Source organism: Halichoerus grypus, chromosome 1 (genome assembly GCF_964656455.1).
Source record: "Halichoerus grypus chromosome 1, mHalGry1.hap1.1, whole genome shotgun sequence".
NCBI classification, from domain to species: Eukaryota; Metazoa; Chordata; class Mammalia; order Carnivora; family Phocidae; genus Halichoerus; species Halichoerus grypus.
The window spans coordinates 47,256,375-47,276,785 of record NC_135712.1 but is presented as its reverse complement, the minus strand read 5'-3'; the positions used below and the strand labels follow the sequence as shown (position 1 = coordinate 47,276,785).

At 37.7% G+C, this 20,411-nt stretch overlaps 1 protein-coding gene across 7 annotated transcripts in view; it reads right to left on the bottom strand.

Moving 5' to 3' along the window:
• CMSS1 (cms1 ribosomal small subunit homolog) overlaps positions 1-20,411 on the bottom strand; it is a 373,552-nt gene that overhangs the window by 22,846 nt on the left and 330,295 nt on the right. For all 7 annotated transcript variants that reach the window (XM_036109724.2, XM_078064673.1, XM_078064732.1 and 4 more), the window contains one exon: positions 15,491-15,579. In XM_036109724.2, coding sequence (XP_035965617.2) covers positions 15,491-15,544 — 54 coding nt within the window. In that variant the 5' untranslated portion in view covers positions 15,545-15,579. The remainder of the gene's footprint in view (positions 1-15,490; positions 15,580-20,411) is intronic.

The window sequence follows — 20,411 nt, the reverse complement described above, 5'->3', positions numbered from 1 at the left end:
GTTGCATCATAGCTAAAGAAAAGAAAGATATTATGACCTCTCTTATTTAGAAAGTTAAGCTGTCTTGTGGATGAAGATACATGCCAATTTGATGCTGGTACATGCCAATTAGAAACTGGGCCAAGGCCACTAATATGTCACAGAAGCTGCCAGATGGTCATAAGAGTCCAATTACAGGCCAGGCCAACATTCAGTTCATACTCATACGGCAAGGGCCTGGATATGATTAGCAGATCCCTCAAGGCATACTGTAGTATCTTGTCACCAGTATCACGGTTTTTGGGAATCAGATGTAGAAACCTGTTCCATTTTGTTATTTAGCAAACGAGGGTTCTCTCTAACAGTATGTTCAATGTGCAAGGTTGTATTTATGTTAGGTTTACAAAGCCAATTAACTCTAACATGACATAAATTAAATCTGGAAATGAGCTCGGTTATAGGGATATGGACTGTCCAATTCTGGAGGAAAAAATAAAAACTTAATTCTGAATCATGCATAGGAAAAAAGAAACATGCTTGATGAACTATTTTAGTTAAGATACTGCATGAGGTTTAAATGTTAGGTTCAAATTCTTAGATCATCCTAAAGGAAATACAGTATATTATTTGTTTTCTGGGAGCAGTTGCCTTTTGTGGTTGAGGCTGGGCAGTAATGAAGAAGCTAAGTTTATGGGGGCAATTTCCACAGAGATGAGATGGCTTTATGAAGAAATACAAAATCCATTTTATTAAAAATTCCTAAATTTAGACAGCTGCCTTACAAATACTGATGTTTACCTGCAGAGAGACTAGGTAAAAAGATATAGGAGACTCAGGCCAGACTAGCTAACCATTTCTGGAAACCAATTTCATCAGTATATGGCTTTGACAGTTGATAAGTAATTTCATTTCTTTACATGAAATCTAGTGATTTTTTAAAGCATAGCTTAAATATGTACTTTAAATATTTAGAAATATATATGAAAAAATTAATCTTTAAGTGAAGCATTTGAGGCATATTCTCAATTCCTTAAAGTGTCAAAAATTATATCCTTTAAGAATGATTCTTCTAGTTAAACATGGCAAATCAACCTCAAAAATGCCACTAAACTAAAAATGAAGGCAACTGAAAAAGGTATAAATTTGTAAGGACCATGAAATCAGGGGAGAACATAGTAGTGGAGAGATTTCAACAACATTTTGGAAAATGGAAAATGGTTGAAACATCCTTGGATGGAAGTGATTTAGCAGAAAGGTAGAGCTAGCACCAAGGTTTCTGGAGAGGTGGAAGCTAACAGTAAGTGAGGTTGTTTGACCTATTGGACTCTGAAAGGGTTTGGTAGTTGGAGACACAAGGTACTACAGAGAGTGAAGGGTTTAAAAGAAGGACATTGGTTGAAAGTTTATATATAGAATGATTAGGCTCCTTCCCATCTCCCACTGGGTTATATCTCCTGTCCAGGAAGCCAAGCAACTATCTGATTACTGCTTCCTCTCATCTTGCTTTTCCTGGCAGCAGACAGGAGATTTATTCTCTGGAGAGAACAAGAGTACCAAGAAATCTGGCACAGGGAAGATAGGACAGAGGTTGAGACTCACTTCCTTTTCCTGTCCCTATTTTGAATGTCTTGAGCCAGACTTATATATTGTATGCAGGAGCCTCCTGAATTTTTTTCTGGAAAAATGAAATGGACTAAGAGAAATGCCACAAGAGAGTGACATTTGGTGGGCATAGTAAATATAGCTTGCTATCCTATTATCCTGCTATGAAGTTCACTAATCAACAAGCCTCACATATGCGCAAAAATATTCCATCAGCTTTTTAGTGTCTCTCTTTTTAATATGAATAGACAGCTAAGATAAGTGTCCAACATGAAAGCAAATAAACAACAAAAAGATAAAAGGTTCAAAACAATTATAATTAATATTCTCAGACAGATAAGGGAAGAATTTCAGCCACGAGACAAAAAAGAAAACAAATAAGAAAACTGGAATAAAAATGTAGGAGGAAGGCTTGAAGACAAAGGAAATCTCCCAAAAAGATGAAAAATAGTAAGAATATTAGATAGGGAATCAGCCCAAGAGATTCAACATCCCAATAAAAGGTATTACAGAAAAAGGGACTATATAACTGGGAAAGGAGTGATCAAAGAAATAACACAAGAAAAACTTTCCAGAATGAAGGAAACTTTTCAGAATATGAAACTCTAAACTGAAAGCCCACTATGTATACAATATAATGAATATGAAAAATATACACACTGAGGAGCATCATTGTGAAATTTCAGATCATGGGCAAACAAAAAAGACTAAAAATTTCCAAAAAGAAAAACAATAACTTACGAAATACAAAGAGTCCAGAAAAAGAATTGTGTTGGACCTTGCAATAGCAATATAGCATGCTAGGACTTAATGGAACAATGCCTTCAAAATTATGAGGAAAATTTATTTGCAAGTTAAACTTTTATACCCAGCCAAACTATGGGTCAAGTTAAGAGTAAAATAAAGGTATTTTCAGGTATTTAAGGTCTCAAAAAATTGATTTCCTATCCATAGATACTAAAGGCTGTATTCCAGCAAAATAAAGGGCTAAACCAAGAAAGAGGAAGATATGGGATTCAGCAAATAAGGAAACTAATCCAGGAGAATGTTGAAGGGACAGTGAAGAGAAATCTCAATTGCTCAACAGACAAGAAAATAACCAATTCAGAGTGGAATAGGAGTATAGAGGCCTTCAGGGAAGAAAAATGAGTGATCTATTTGAGCATATGGAAAGTATTACTCATGGACATGTGGGAAAGATATTGGAATATATGGAAACAATTAACAGTAGGAACACAACAAACTAGGCAAATGAAGAAATGAGGTAATTATTAATGCCATGAAAACAAAGAGTTGCATAAGAAAGGAGGAATGATTATAGCTCCCCACCCAGCACTGAACAGTAGTTCTGTGATCATAATCGTGAGATATTGACAACCATTTTAACCAAAATGTGATAATGTGTTAGCAGAATTAGCAGTCAGAGAGGGAATAAGGGGTAGATGGGAGAGCTGTGTCCTCATATGCTATCTCAGGAAGTTAAGGGATCATGTCAGGAGCTGATAAATCAAAAAACAGCAGTATAAACTATACACTAGCAAGTATGAAAAATAACTAAAAGTGGAGGGTAGTTGCCTCTGAAGAAAGACCTACCATGAGAGCAGGAAAGGTGATGCTATTTTTTTATGAAAAACTTTTAATAGTGTTTGATTATCACTTTGTTAAAAAAAAATTAAATTGCCATTTTACAACAAAAACAAATATGTTCATTGTAAAAATAAAAAAAAAATTAGAACTGGCTTTTTAGTTTCTTTTGGTTTTGGTCAAAAGTTATTTAGTACACACCCATCAAAATGTCTAAAATTAAAAGACTGATAATTTCAAATATTTACAAGGATATAAAACAACCAAAACTGTTATACATGGATGGTGGGAGTATAAAAATGGTACACTGGTTTTGGAAAAAAGTCTGTCAGTTTTTAGAAAACTAAACATGACTCAGCAATTCTACTCCTATGCATTTACTCAAGAGAAATAAAAGTGTTCACAAAAGACCTGTATATGAATGTTCATGGCAGATTTATTCATAATAGCTCCAGAGAGGAAGTAGCCTCAGGTATCCATCAATAGAAAAATACATAAACTGTGGAGTATTCATATAATTGAATATTACAAAGTGTTATGAACTGAATTGTACCCTCCTCCCTCCCATTCATATTTTGAATCCCAATCCCCAATGTGATTGTATTTGGAAATAGGGACTTTAAAGAGGTAATAAAATTTAAAGGAGGTCCTAGGGGTAGGGTCCTAATCCAATAGGATTTACATTTTCATATGAGGAGGAAGAGACACCAAGGAGACACACACAGAGGAAAGACCGTGTGAGGACACAGTGAGAAATGGACCATCTACAAGCCAAGGAAAGAGGCCTCAGGAGAAATCAAACCTGTTGACACTTTGATCTCGGACTTCCAGTCTCCAGAACTGTGAGAAATAAATTTCTGCTGTTTAAGCCACCCAGTCTGTGGTATTTTGTTATGGAGGCCTGAACAGACTAATATACTCAGCAATTAAAAAAAAATGAACTACAATACATCAACAGGGATGAATCTAAAAAACACTGCACTGAATAAAAGCCTTGAACAAAAAAGCATATACTATATGATTTCATTTACATGACATCAGAACAGTGGTTGGCCCTGAGGCATGGAGTCTGGAATAGTGATTTGAGGTGGCATGAAAGGATTTTGGGGTAATGGTAATGTTCTTTAAACTGTAGGGGTTTGTGTTACAAAATTGTATCAATTTGTCAAAACTCTGTGAATGGTACCTTTGACATTTATGCATTTGATTGTATATTAACTTTACCTCGAAAGGAAAAAAGAAGATCTTTAAATACTGAACTTCACTTAATGATATACATGCTGAAGTGTCTGGGAGGAGTGTACTGATTTTGCCAATTACTTTGAAATGTGTCAAAAATTAGATGATTGACGGATGAATAGTGTTTCTGAACACATTGTTTGTAAAATTTTGGACTTTGAGGACACTGAGGGTGAGGGCTTGCAGAAAGTGAGGAAAATCTTATCGGAAACTGGAGGGAAGGGAATATTTGTTATGTAGTGGTACAGAGTTTAGCAATCCTGTTGTCTGCAGTACGTGGAAAATAGAAAACGTGTCTAATGCTGTGGGTAATCCAGCAAAGGAGATCCAAATAGTGTTGAAGATGTCACCTAATTTCTTCTGTGGCTTATAGTAAAATGGAAAAGGAAGAAGTTAAATTGAAAAAAGGACTATCAAAGAAGTAAAGGTATATGAGTGCAAATCCATTAAGACCTCAAAAAGAACAAAGGTGGTACCTCAGAGTATTTTTCAGCCACATAAGAGTTCTTTAAAGAAATTAAAAGTGTGTCTCACAGATTCTCTCAAACATGCCTCTACGAAACTTAAGGGGTACTGTCCCTCCATTATCTAAGCAGGGATCCATGGAAGAGAAAACTTTATCTGGAAAAGATTTATCTGGGTGTGACTTCTGCTCAATGGAGTAAACCCCAAGAAGAACCACAGAAGACCTACAAAATTCTTAAAGGTGTTATATATTCAGAAATACCTCTAGTTTGAGCTGAGAAGGTGAGAGATGGAATAAAATGAGGCGAAGTCTTTGAACCCTGAGAATTCTACTGTCAAGAAGCAGACTGAAAGAACTGTTCCACTGCAAATACAAGCTACCTTTCATTAAAAAAAAAGGGGGGGGGGAGAGGATGGCTCAGAGGGCAACACAAGGAACCCAAAAGTAGAGCTGAGAACCATAGAAGGACCTTAGGAACCTGGACCTTAACACTTAATAAAGAAACTCCCAACATTTTCAAATGCTGTGGGACTAATGACTCCTTGTGCCCACCAATTGAATAGAAATGTCTATAAAGGTTATGCTATACTTGTATTTCTTCTGCTTCCCAGGTTGAGAAGAAATGTACTCAAGGAGCTATACTTAAGGAACTAAACCTGAGGACCCTCAAGCGCCCCTGAACCTGATTAGACAACGAAATTCTGGGCACTGAGCTTATCCTGTAAAGGGAGGGGACTTTTGCTTTCCTTGTGAGGGGTGAATATATTACGTATATGGGAGGGATATGAAATCACTGGGGGCCAGAGGGCAGACCAAGGAAGCCAGATTCCAGGATAGCTACCAATGATCTCCAGGTATTCATTCCCATCTTTTGAATTACTGACTTGATTCCTTTTATTTTTTTAAATATTTATTTATTTATTTGAGAGAGAGACAGTGAGGAAGGGGCAGAGGGAAAGGGAGAGAGAAACTTAAGCAGATGCTGTGCTGAGTGTGGAGCCCGAAGCAGGGCTTGATCTCAGACCCTGAGATCAAGACCTGAGCTGAAACCAAGAGTCGGATGTTTAACTGACTGAACCACCCAGGTGTCCCAAGAATAATCCTGAAGATGAAGAGTGGGAGAGATATGAAATAATCAATGCTCAAATAAATAAATATTAAGAAAATACAATAGTTGAGGAAGGTGAGTAAAGAGGGAAAAGGATAAGTACTCTTACTGAAGAGTCCTTTATGATCTGAGGAGCTAAGCAAAAGGCTACCTTAAAAAAAGATGCCCAGTGTGGTGTCTGAGGGACAGAGGATGGGTCATGGAACCATGGCTATTGACATCATGGAGGCATCAATGAAAAGTCACAAAACCCCTCATAAGGAATTATATTCTGGGAACCATAATTAAAAAGTCACTAGGGTTGGCTCTGAAGTGACTGATGTTGAGGAGGGAAGAGGGTGATGCAATCTCTAGAAGTAGGGAATTCATCATTTTTTTGGAAGCAATATCTGGAAAAAAAGAAGTGTTGGCAAATCTTTACACTTACATTATTAAGGAGGCCAAGGATGATTATTTAGATGTGAAATGGTTGCTAGAGGTGATGTAGTTGCATGGGTAAAAAACTTTTATAAAGTTATAAATCTGCTGCTTGAAAATACTGAACAGATGGGAGGAATGGACTCAGTAATAGAAATGTGAGGCCCAGCTATGGCAAAGAAGGGAACATGATCTAACTCAATATATACTCTTACCTGTTGATATTTAAGCCTAAATGCATATTACAGCTGCAGCATAATGCCAGGAAGATCCTACACAAGTATAAAAAACCCCTTAAAGAACAGCAAAACAGGGCACCTGCACAGCTGAGTTGGATAAGCGTCTGCCTTTGGCTCAGGTCATGATCTCAGGGTCCTGGGATCAAGCCTCCCCACTGGGATCCCCACTCAGTGGGGAATCTGCTTCTCTCTCTCTCCCTCTGCATGCCCCCTCCCCGCTCATGTGTGTACTCTCTCTCTCTCAAATAAATAAATAAGTAAAATCTTAAAAAAAAAAAAAAGAACAGTAAAACAATGAGACAAATTTGAAAAAAATTCAAAACTTAAATATAGCACAAAATAATTTCTTTTTTTTTCTTTTGTTTTGATCCAGGGAAAAAATGTAATAGTTACCATTAAAAAACAAATACCCCGGGGCGCCTGGGTGGCTCAGTTGTTAAGCATCTGCCTTCAGCTCAGGTCATGATCCCAGCGTCCTGGGATCGAGCAGGGAGCCTGCTTCTCCTTCTCCCTCTGCCCCTGCTTGTGCTCCCTCTCTTGCTGTCTCTCTCTCTCTCTCTGTCAAATAAATAAATAAAATCTTTAAAAAAAAACAAAAAAACCCCCCAAAAAACCAAATACCCTGTTACATCTGTCAAATGAATCAAGTGCCTAGCACTGTGCTAGGTACTGTAGTGAACACAAAAGAAACCCTGGGCCCCAAGTCGCTTATGAACAAGTTGGAGACTCAAGCTCTATGTATGTAAAAACTCTAGAAGGATTCAAGAAAGGTCAGCCTGCCAATAAGAAGGTCATCCTTGAGGTGGTGAGATGATTTCCAGAGGGAGAAGAGTAGCTGGAGGGAGAGAGGATGGGGAACCCAGAGAGGAGCAAGAGGGGCTGTTTGGGCAGTAAAGGGCAGTGGAAGAGAGATACCAGCTCAATTAAGGAGGGAGCTGGAAGAGGGACACTGGGTCACCAGAGTCTAAGAAACTCCTGTGGGTAGTAGATGGCTTACAAGTGGGGATACAAAGTGCTGTGATGGGAAGTGTGGTGAAAAAACTAGGATCTTGGTAAAATCATCCATTCTTTCATTTCACAAATAATGAGTACCAATTTGGGGTGAGGTTCTGTGCTAGGTGCTGTGGAGATGCACAGTTAAACTCTGTCCTAGAGGTATACAGCCTGGTGTGGGAACCAGGAGCTAGATGAAGAACACTCATATGAGGCAGTGGGGCACAAGAAGATTTCCTTGTGAGTTCTCTGGCCAGAGAAATTAGGACAGACTTGGAGAAAGGGGTTAGGGCATTCTGTCTACCTAAGACTTGGAGTAAGAGGATCCTAAGCTCACTTCACCGCATAGGTACACCCCCAAATAGCAGCCACATCAGTGCAATGAACAAAGAAAATGACCCAGAGAAAGATTAAAATCACACCACGCATCTTTTCTGACTACAATGGTATGAAACCAGAAATCAATCACAATAAAAAAATCTGGAAGGTTCTATAACATGCTACTAAAGAATGAATGGGTCAACCAAGAAATCAAAGAGGAAATTAAAAAGTAAAGGGAAACAAATGAAAATGAAAACACAACCATCCAAAGTCTTTGGGATGGAGCAAAACTACTGAAGATGGAAGATTATAGCAATACAGGCCTACCTTAATAAGCAAGAAAAATCCCAAATAAACAACCTAATCTTAGACTTAAAGGAGTGAGAAACAAACAAACAAAGCCTAAAGCCAGGAGAAGGAAGGAAATAAAGATTAGGGCAGAAATAAATGAAATAAAGACTAAGGAAACAACAGAACAGACCAATGAACCTGGGGTTGGTTATTTGAAAAGATCCAACAAAATTGATAAACCGTTAGCCAGACTCATCAAAAACAAGAGAGAGGACTCAAATCAAGTCAGAAATGAAAGAGGAGAAATAACTGATACCGCAGAAATACAAAGGATTATAAGAGAATATTATGAAAAATTATATGCCAACAAACTGGACAACCTAGAGGAAATGGATAAATTCCTAGAAACATAACTTCCCAAAACTAAATCAGGAAGAAATCGAAACTCTGAACAGACCAATTACTGGCAATGAATTTAAATCAGTAACCAAAAATCTCCCAACAAACAAAAGTCCTGGACCAGGTGGCTTCACAGGTGAAACCTACCAAACATTTACAGAAGAGTTAATACCCTTTCTTCTCAAATTGTTCCAAAAACTACAAGAGGAGGGAATGCATCCAAATTCATTCTATGAGACCAGCATTACTGAGATACCAAAACTAGATAAAGACACTACAAAAAAAGAGAACTGTTGGCTGATACCTCTGATGAACATAGATGCAAAAATCCTTAACAAAATATTAGTAAACTGAATCCAACAGCAAGTTAAAAAAATGACTCACCACAACCAAGTGGGATTTATTCCTGGGGTGCGGGGTGGTTCAATATTCTCAAATCAATCAACATGATACATCACATCAACAAGAGAAAGGATAAAAACCATACGATCATTTCAACTGATGCAGAAAAAGCTTTTGACAAAGTACAACCATCCATTCATGATAAAAAACTCTCAACAAAGTAGATTTAGCAGGAACATACTTCAACATAATAAAGCCCATATAAGAAAAGCCCACAGCTAACACACTCATTTTTGAAAAACTGGGATCTATTCTTCTAAGATCAGGAAGAAGACAAGGATATTTACTCTCACCACTTTTATTCAACATAGTACTGGAAGTCCTAGCCACAGCAATCAGACAAGAAAAAAAAATAGACATCCAAATTGGTAAGGAAACTTTCACTATTTGCAGGTGACATGATACTCTACATAGAAAACCTGAAAGACTCCACCAAAAAACTACTAGAACTGATAAATGAATTCAGTAAAATAGCAGGATATAAAAGTAATATACAGAAATCTGTTGCATTTCTATACACCAATAATGAAGTAGCAGAAAGAGAAATTAAGAAAACAATCCCAACAAGAACCATATGATCCTCTCAATAGATGCAGAAAAAGCATTTGACAAAGTACAGCATCCTTTCTTGATTAAAACTTTTCAGAGTGTAGAGATAGAGGGTACATACCTCAATATCATAAAAGCCATCTATGAAAAACCCACAGCGAATACCATTCTCAATGGGGAAAAACTGAGAGCTTTCCCCCTAAGGTCAGGAACAGGGCAGGGATGTCCACTATCACCACTGTTATTCAACATAGTATTAGAAGTCCTAGCCACAGCAGTCAGACAACAAAAAGAAATAAAAGGCATCTGAATCAGCAAAGAAGAAGTCAACTCTCACTCTTTGCAGATGACATGATACTTTATGTGGAAAACCCAAAAGACTCCACCCCAAAATTGCTAGAACTCATACAGGAATTCAGTAAAGTGGCAGGATAGAAAATCAATGCACAGAAATCAGTTGCATTTCTATACACCAACAACAAGACAGAAGAAAGAGAAATTAAGGAGTTGATCTCATTTATAACTGCACCCAAAACCATAAGATACCTAGCAATAAATCTAACCAAAGAGGCAAAGAATCTATACTCAGAAAACTATAAAATACTCATGAAAGAAATTGAGGAAGACACAAAGAAATGGAAAAACATTCCATGCTCATGGATTGGAAGAACAAATGTGAAGATGTCAATGCTACCTAGAGCAATCTACACATTTAATGCAATCCCTATCAAAATACCATCAACTTTTTTTCAAAGAAATGGAACAAATAATCCTAAAATTTGTATGGAACCAGAAAAGACCCCGAATAGCCAGAGGAATGTTCAAAGAAAAGCAAAGCTGGTGGCATCACAAGTCCAGACTTCAAGCTCTATTACAAAGCTGTAATCATCAGCGGCTTTCCGTAGTGTAGTGGTTATCACGTTTGCCTAACAAAGCTGTAATCATCAAGACAGTATGGTACTGGCACAAAAAGAGACACATAGATCAATGGAACAGAATAGAGAGCCCAGAAATGGACCCTCAACTCTATGGTCAACTAATCTTCAACAAAGCAGGAAAGATTGTCCAATGGAAAAAAAACAGTCTCGAGTGCCTGGGTGGCTCAGTCGTTGAGCGTCTGCCTTCGGCTCAGGTCATGATCCCAGGGTCCTAAGATCAAGCCCCGTATCGGGCTCCCTGCTCGGTGGGGAGCCTGCTTCTCCCTCTCCCACTCCCCCTGCTTGTGTTCCCTCTCTCACTGTGTCTCTCTCTGTCAAATAAATAAATAAAATCTTAAAAAAAAAAAAAGACAGTCTCTTCAACAAATGGTGTTGGGAAAATTGGACAGCCACATGCAGAAGAAGGAAACTGGACCATTTCCTTACACCACACACAAAAATAGACTCAAAATGGTTGAAAGACCAAATGTGAGACAGGAGTCCATCAAAATCCTAAAGGAGAACACAGACAGCAACCTCTTCGACCTCAGCCGCAGCAACTTCTTCCTCGAAACATTGCCAAAGGCAAGGGAAGCAAGGGCAAAAATGAACTATTGGGACTTCATCAAGATAAAAAGCTTCTGCACAGCAAAAGAAACAGTCAACAAAAGACAACCTACAAAATGGGAGAAGATATTTGCAAATGACATATCAGATAAAGGGCTAGTATCCAAAATCTATAAAGAACTTATCAAACTCAACACCCAAAGAACAAATAACCCAATCAAGAAATGGGCAGAAGACATGAATAGACATTTTTCCAAAGAAGACATCCAAATGGCCAACAGACACATGAAAAAGTGCTCAACATATTATGCTAAGCGAAATAAGTCAATCAGAGAAAGACATGTATCATATGATCTCACTGATATGAGGAATTCTTAATCTCAGGAAACAAACTGAGGGTTGCTGGAGTGGTGGGGGGTGGGAGGGATGGGGTGGCTGGGTGATAGATATTGGGGAGGGTATGGGCTATGGTGAGTGCTGTGAATTGTGTAAGACTGATGAATCACAGACCTGTACCTCTGAAAGAAATAATAAATCATATATTAAAAAAAAAGACGATATTAGGAAGGGAAAAATGAAGGGGGGAATCGGAGGGGGAGACGAACCATGAGACACTATGGACTCTGAGAAACAAACTAAGGGGTTCTAGAGGGGAGGAGGGTGTGGGGAATGGGTTAGCCTGGTGATGGGTATTAAAGAGGACATGTATTGAATGGAGCACTGGGTGTTATATGCAAACAATGAATCATGGAACACTACATCAAAAACTAATGATGTAATGTATGGTGATTAACATAACATAATAAAATAAAATTAAAAAAAAAGAAAACAATCCCATTTATAATTTCACCAAAAATAATAAAATACCTAGGGATATTACTCAGCCATCAGAAAGGATGGATACCCACCATTTGCACCGACATGGATGGAACTGGAGGGGATTATGCTAAGTGAAATAAGTCAAGCAGAGAAAGAATTATCATATGGTTTCATTTATATGTGGAACATAAGGAATAGCATGGAGGACATTAGGAGAAGAAAGGGAAAAATGAAGGGGGGATATCAGAGGGGGAGATGAACCATGAGAGACTATGGACTATGGGAAACAAACTGAAAGTTTCAGAGGGGAGGGGGGTGGGAGGATGGGTTAGCCTGGGGATGGGTATTAAGGAGGGCACGTATTGCATGGAGCACTGGGTGTTATACACAAACAATGAATCATGGAACACTATACCAAAAACTAATGACGTACTGTATGGTGACTAACATTATATAATAAATAAATAAATAAAAATAAATAAATAGTTAAAAAAATTAAAATTTCCTTTAAAAAAAATACCTAGGAATAAACTTAACCAAGGAGGTGAAAGACTTGTACTCTTAGAACTATAAAACACTGATAAAGGAAATAAAAGATGACACAAACAAATGGTAAGAGATTCCATATTCATTGATTAGGAACCAATATTGTTAAAATTTCCATATTACGCAATGCAATCTACAGATTTAACACAATCCCTATCAAAATACCAACATTTTCCACAAAACTAGAACAAATAATCCTAAATTTGTGTGGAACCACAAAAGACCCTGAATAACCAAAGCAATCTTGAAAAAGAACAAAATTGGAGATACTGCAATCCCAGATTTCAAGACATACTACAAAGCTATAGTAATCAAAACGGTATGGTATGGGCACAAAAACAGTAGATCAATGGAACAAAATACAGAGCCCAGAAATAAACCTATGTTTTTATGGTCAATTAATCTATGACAAAGGAGGCAAGAATATGCAATGGGAAAAAGACAGTCTCTTTAACAAATGGTGTTGGGAAAACTGGACAGCTACCTGACAAAGAATAAAATCTTGAGCACTTTTTTACTCCATCCACAAAAATAAACTCAAAATGGATTAAAGACCTAAATGTGAGACTTGAAAGCATAAGATTCCTAGAGGAAAACACAGGCACTTATCTCTTTGACATCAGCTATAGAAACATTTTTCTAGATATGTCTCCTTCGGGTAGGGAAACAAAAGCAAAATCAAACTATTGGCACTACATCAGAATAAAAAGCTTTTGAATAGAAAAGCAAATCATCAAAAAGAAAAGCAAATCATCAACAAAACAAAAAGACACCCTACTGAATGGGAGGTGTTTGAAAATGATATATCCAATAAAAAGTTAATATTCAAGATATATAAATAACTTATACAAACTCAGCACCAAAACCCCAAATAATCCAAGTGAAAATGGGCAGAGGATATAAACAGACATTTTTACAAAGTAGACATACAGATGGTCAAGAGACACATGAAAAGATGCTCAATATCACCAATCATGAGGAAACTGTAAATCAAAACCACAATGAGATATCACCTGACATATGTTAGAATGGCTTAAATAAAACACACAAGAAATAACAAGTGTTGACGAAAATGTGGAGAAAAAGGAACCCACCTGCACTGTTGGTGAGAATGCAAGCTGGTGCAACCACTGTGGAAAACAGTATGGATGTTCCTCAAAAAGTTAAAAACAGAATTACCATATGATCCAGTAATTCCCCTACTGGGTATTTATCCAAAGGAAAAAAAAACACTAATTCAAAAAGATACATGGACCCCTATGTTTACTGCAGCATTATGTAAATAGCCAAGATATGGAAGCAACCCAAGTGTCCATCCATAGATGAATGGAAAAAAGGTCACACACACACACACACACACAATGTAATATTACTCAGCCATAAAAAAGAATTTGTAACAACATCATGGACGGACCTAGAGGGTATAAGGTTAAGTGAAATAAGCCAGAGAAAGACAAATACCATATGATTTCACTCACATATAGAATTTAAGAAACAAAACAAAGGAACAAAGGCGAAAAAAAAGAGACAAACCAAAAAATGACGCTTAACTATAGATAACAAACTGGTGTTTGCCAAAGGGGAGGTGGGTGGGGGGATGGGTGAAACCGGTAAAGGGGATTAAGAGTACACTTACCATGGTGAGCAGTAATAATGCATAGAATTGTTGAATCATTATATTGTACACATGAAATTAATATAACACTGTATGTTAATTATAGTTGAATAAAAAAGGTAAAATAAAATAATAGCAAAAAGAAAAAACAAAACCTAAACCTGATATGCAGCTTTGGAACAAAATATTTAATGGCTGGAGAGAAAACTGAGATGATTGCACATTAAATATGTATATCTTTCTGTATTCCCCCATCCCACCAGGAAAAAATAAAATAAAGAAAATGAAGTGTTAATATTTGCTATAATAATTATCACTTTGGTGCTTACTCTTTGCCAACCACTGTTTGAGGTGCTTAACAAGTATTAGCTATTTATTTATTTATTTATTTGTCAGAGAGAGAGAGAGAGAGAGCACGCACAAGCACGGGGAGTGGCAGGAAGAGGGAGAAGCAGGCTCACCGCTGAGCAAGGAGCCTGATGTGGGACTCGATCCCAGGACCCTGGGATCATGATTTGAGCTGAAGGCAGATGCTTAACCCACTGAGCCACCCAGATATCCCAAGGATTAGCCATTTAATCTCTACTGCAACTCTGTGAGGAAGATATACTTATTATCACCATTTTACCAATGAGGAGACTGAGGTACAGAGAGTTTAACTTGCTTAAGGTCGCACAGCTTGTAGGTAAACCGATTCTCACAATTATCCTGAGCCTGGTTACAAACTGGGTAGAGTCACCCTCTCACGCGAATGAGTTTAGGACCACTTACAATAATAGTAAGACCACAAATCATTGCTATGAAGAAGATGATAATTTTAGTTTGACAGTAGATAATCCTTAAAAAAAAATCACACATGGTTACTGATCAGGTTTGAGGGACACATAATGTGAAAAAGCTGCAAATGGATGTGAGTGGTCAGTAGAAAGATTAAGAAGAAAATAAAAGGTTGTAAGTCCAGGAAGCAAAGTGTATCAAATGACCACTTTTGGTAATATTGAAGGTAGAAATCCCATGATAAATATTCATACAATGGACCATAACTCATGTTAGGTAGACATGAGACCCTGGAGACTGCTGTCAGCATGGCATGGTGCTGTAATCATGCATTGTTATGAGAGGTAATTTTACATATTTTTATGCTATTTGTCTTCTCCTAGGAACTGTACCAAACAGAGTACTACTGGATCTTTGGTAAAAATGTGGTACAAGAATCTAAGATATCATTATTGTAAAATACATTTATATTGAAAAAAAATATTAAGGGTAAAAATAGACCTTGCTTATCATTAATGAAGCATGGGTTTTTTCCAAGGCAAAGAAGATAAAAGCTTCCCTAAAATTCCACCAACAACTGATGTTAAACAAGGAATGCTGAAGAGGGGTAGAAGAAGCTGATTCCAGAATTTAACAGTTTGACTCCTACAGTACTGTCACCTGTTCGGTTTTCTTTGACAGGGCAGGAACTGGAGCTGTCTCTTGCTGCATCATTTCTGGGTCTCCTCCTCCTTCATCATCTGATGCTTCTACAAAATATAAAGTTTAAAAATTAGAAAAGCATCTCTCTTTCTTTCTCCCATTGCTAGTGCAATCTTGGTACCACCTTTCTAGAAGGTTCTATCCCTTGACTCAGTAATTCTACCTCTAAAAAGCTGAATTCAAGGAAACAATCCAAAATATGGAGATTTAAGCACCAAGATGTCAGTCTTATTCATAAAACTGCAAAACTGAAGATTATCTAGATGTCTAACTTTTGAGAATGTTTAATTATGGAGCACTTAAACTGATTTTACAGATATTAAACTCCTCATTTTCAGATAAGAAAATTGTGGTTTAGAGGGGTAAAACAATTTGCCCGAGGTCACACACCTGGGAACCCAGATCTGTTTGAGTCCAAAGTCTTCTCCACAAGAGATACTGCCTACCCTGAAAAACAGTAGCTCTTGATACCTGCGTGCTAGCCCAAGGGGAAATGTTAAGAGACTGTGACAAAAAGATTACAGATCATGAGAAACACTTATTTTGAATTTTTTAAATCTTTCAACAATGGAAAAAAGAAATTCTTACTCTAAGAGTTAGGAAAAATCAAAGTTTTAACAGTTTCTCTGTTTATAAAGCTCTACTGAGGAAATATAGCAACCATAGCCTCTTACTTCCCATAATGCCATACTGCCTTCCAGATTTCAGTGGTTGCTCTCCTTATCTATCTATCATCCATCTATCTATCCATCTATCTATCTATCATCTATCTATCTATCTACACTTCAAATCCCTACTGCTTTTTTTTAAATTTAAATTTTAGTTAGTGAACATACAGTGCAATATTGGTTTCTGGAGTAGAATTCAATGATTCATCACTTATGTACAACACACAGCACTCATCACAGCAAGTGCCCTCCTTAATACCCATCACCCATCTAGCCCATCCCCCACCCAACTCCCCCCATCAACCCTCAGTTTGTTCTCTATAGTTAAGAGTCTCTTATACTTTATTTCCCTCTCCCCCTTTTTTTCTTTCTCCCCTTCCCATATGTTCATCTATTTTCTTTCATAACTTCCACATATGAGTGAGATCATATGGTATTTGTCTTTCTCTGAATGACATCTCACTTAGCATAATACACTCTAGCTCCATCCATGTCATTGCAAAAGGCAAAATTTCATTTTTTGGATGGCTGAGTAATATTCCATTGTGTGTGTGTGTGTGCATATATATATATATATACATATACATCCCACCTCTTCTTTATCTATTCATCAGTTGATGGACACTTGGGTTCTCTCCATAGTTTGGCTATTGTTGATAATGCTGCTATAAACATCAGGGTGCATGTACCCCTTTGAATCTGTATTTTTGTATCCTTTAGGTAAATACCTCAGAGTGTAATTGCTGGATCATAGAGTAGCTCTATTTTTAACTTTTTGAGGAACCTCCATACTGTTCTCCAGAGTGGCTGCACCAGTTTTCATTACCACCAACAGTGCAAGAGGGTTCCCCTTTCTCTGCATCCTCGCCAACACTTGTTGTTTCTTGTTGTTAATTTTAGCCATTCCAACAGGTGTGAGGTGGTATCTCAGCATGGTTTTGATTTGTATTTCCTTGATGATGAGTGATTTGAACATCTTCTCATGTGTCTGTTAGCTATCTGGATGTCTTCTTTGGAAAAATGTCTATTCATGTCTTCTGCCCATTTCTTACCTGGATTATTTGTTTTCTGGGTGTTGAGTTTGATAAGTTCTTTATAGATTTTGGATACTAACCCTTTATCAGATATATCATTTGCAAATATCTTCTCCCATTCTGTAGACAAAATTTGTTGATTGTTTCCTTCACTGTGCAGAACTTTTTATCTTGATGAAGTCCCAATAGTTCATTTTTGCTTTTGTTTCCCTTGCCTCTGGCAATGTGTCTAGTAAGAAGCTTCTACAGCCAGTCAAAGAGATTTCTGCCCATGGTCTCCTCTAGGATTTTGATATTTCCTACCTCACATTTAGGTCTTTCATCCATTTTGAATTTATTTTTGTGTATGGTGTGAGAAAGTGGTCCAGTTTCATTCTTCAGCATGTTGCTATCCAGTTTTCCCAACAAGTGGTTGCTCTCTTTAAATACATTTTTTGAATCTTTAAAAGGCTTTACTCATTCTCTTTGAATTTCTCTATGTATATCAAAGTCAGCCCAAAATGTGAATTTGTGAGCAACCTTGGTCAGAATTCATATTTAGGTCCAAATAACCAATCTGGTAATCCTGTGCTTTTAAATGTTTGTACACTGTGGTGGTTAATTTTATGTGTCATCTTGGCTGGGTCACAGGGTACCCAGATATTTGGTCAAACATTATTCTGGGTGTTTCTGTTAGGGTATTTTTGGATGAGATTACATTTGAATGGTAGACTGAATAAAGCAGATTGCCTTCCCTCATGTGGGTGGGCCTCATTAGATGAAGACCTGAATAGAACAAAAAGGCTGAACCTCTGCTGAATAAGATAATTTTTTTCTGCCTTTGGACTTGAACTGAAACATCAGCTCTTCCTGCATCTAGAGCCTGCCAGCCTTCAGACTAGAACTACACCATCAGCTGTCCTGGTTCTCAGGCCTTCCGACTAGGATTGGAACCTGGGTTCCAGCTTGCCAATTCACACTGCAGATGCTGGGACTTGCAAGAGTCACAGAGTGCATAGGTGAACTACTTCTTTTATATACAGATAGATATAGATATGTATCTCCTATTGGTTCTGTTTTTCTAGAGAACCCTGATTAAGACACATACTTTTAACTGTATAGCATGAAAAAAAAAGGCTTCTACCCATGGAATAATAGCAGGTAGGAGATTAATAGGGCTTTAAAATGATTATGTTGGCATTAAAAGTATTTATAGGATTTCTGCTTCCAGAAAGGTACTAGTAGTAGTAGTAGTAGTAGTAGTAGTAGTATTTTTCCCTATTCCTCCTGCTAAGTACAGCTAAAAATCCTGGACCTTATATATAAAACAAACATAGGCAGTCTCTGAAAGGTAGAGAGAAGAAGGTACTTTGGGACCTTGGGGTATAAGGGGCAACATAGCAGTTAGCTCCCTGGGTTTTCTTTTTGTCTCATTATCTCAGGCTTGGGGTTAAAGAAGCCATAATTTGGAAATGCCAATGGGAGCAGACAAAAAAGCCCCAATGAACATCTGTTCTGTTTAACAAAATGACCAGGAAAGAGGCCACCTAGCAAGATGGAAAATGTTTAGATAAAAATTATTTGACTCCAAAATTAAAGAACTGTGGCCTTCCCCCATTAGCAAAGGCTGAGTGGGGAGCCTAGACTTCCACGCTTGCCAGGCTGTAATGAGGCACCCCAACTCCCTCTCCCTCCTCCACCTTTCACCAGGGTGGTATCAGAGATGATCAAGCAGTGACTGAATTCCCAAAGGGATTTTCATTCCTTAAGGGTAATAACAAACCCCTGTTCCCCCCTCCTATCACTACCACCACCATTGCAGTATCAATAGAGACCACATGGTAAGCCTTGAATTCCATTTCCTCTGGGCAATAATGAAGTGCACCTCTCCCTCCCCACTAGGATAGTGTTAGAGAAGGACTAGAAGAGAGTGATCACTTTCCATATTGCCCAGTGGTAAAAAGGCCACACCTACCCTAGTGGTTTTAGCAACCACTTAAAAAGCTATACAAAGGAATACACTCAAAAACACTAAGATAAATCAAAATAGAATTCTAAAAATGTTCAAGTAACCCACAGGAAGGCAGGAAAGAGAAAATAGAGAAATTAAAAACAGCAAACAGAAAAAACGGAATAAAATAGTAGATTTAAACCCTTACATATCAATAATTACATTAATGTAAATGGCCTAAAAATGCAAATTTAAAGATAGAGATTGACAGAGTAGATTAGAAAACATGACCTAACTATGTTATTTACAAGAAACTTACCTCAAGTATAACAACGTAACAAGTTGAAAGCAAAATGATGGAAAAAAATATAACATACAAATATATATTTTTAAAGATTTTATTTATTTATTTGACAGAGAGAGAGAGGGCACAAGCAGGTGGAGTGGCAGGCTTTCCACTGAGCAGAGAGCCCGATGCAGGGCTCAATCCTAGGACCCTGGGATCATGACCTGAGCCAAAGGTAGATGCTTAACCGACTAAGCCACCCAGATGCCCCACAAATATTTTTTTAAAAGATTTTATTGGGGCGCCTGGGTGGCTCAGTCGTTAAGCATCTGCCTTTGGCTCAGGTCATGATCCCAGGGTCCTGGGATCAAGCCCCACTTTGGTCTCCCTGCTCAGGGGGAAGCCTGCTTCTCCCTCTCCCACCCCCCCTGCTTGTGTTCCCTCTCTCGCTGTGTCTCTTTCTGTCAAATAAATAGGTAACATCTTTAAAAATATATATATAAATAAATAAAAAGATTTTATTTATTTATTTGAGAGAGAAAGCAAGAGAAAAAGAGCACGAGCAGGGGAGAGGGGCAGAGGGAGAAAGAGAAGCAGGCTCCCCACGGAGCAGGGAGCCCAACGTGCGGCTCTATCCCAGGACCCTGGGATCAGGACCTGAGCTGAAGGCAGACGCTTAACCGACTGAGCCACCCAGGCACCCCAACATACAAATATCAATCAAAAGAAAGCAGAGTGGCTATATTAATATCAAATAAAGGACTTTAGAGTGAAGAAAATTACCAGAGAAAGATGACATTATATAATGATAAAAGAGTGGATCTGTCAAGGAGACATAGCAATCCTTAATGTGTATGCACCAAACAACAGTCACAAAATACAGGAAGCAAAAACTGATAGAAATGAAAGAAGAAACAGACAAAAGTACAGTTAATTTGCAAAGTTCAACAGTCCTCTCACA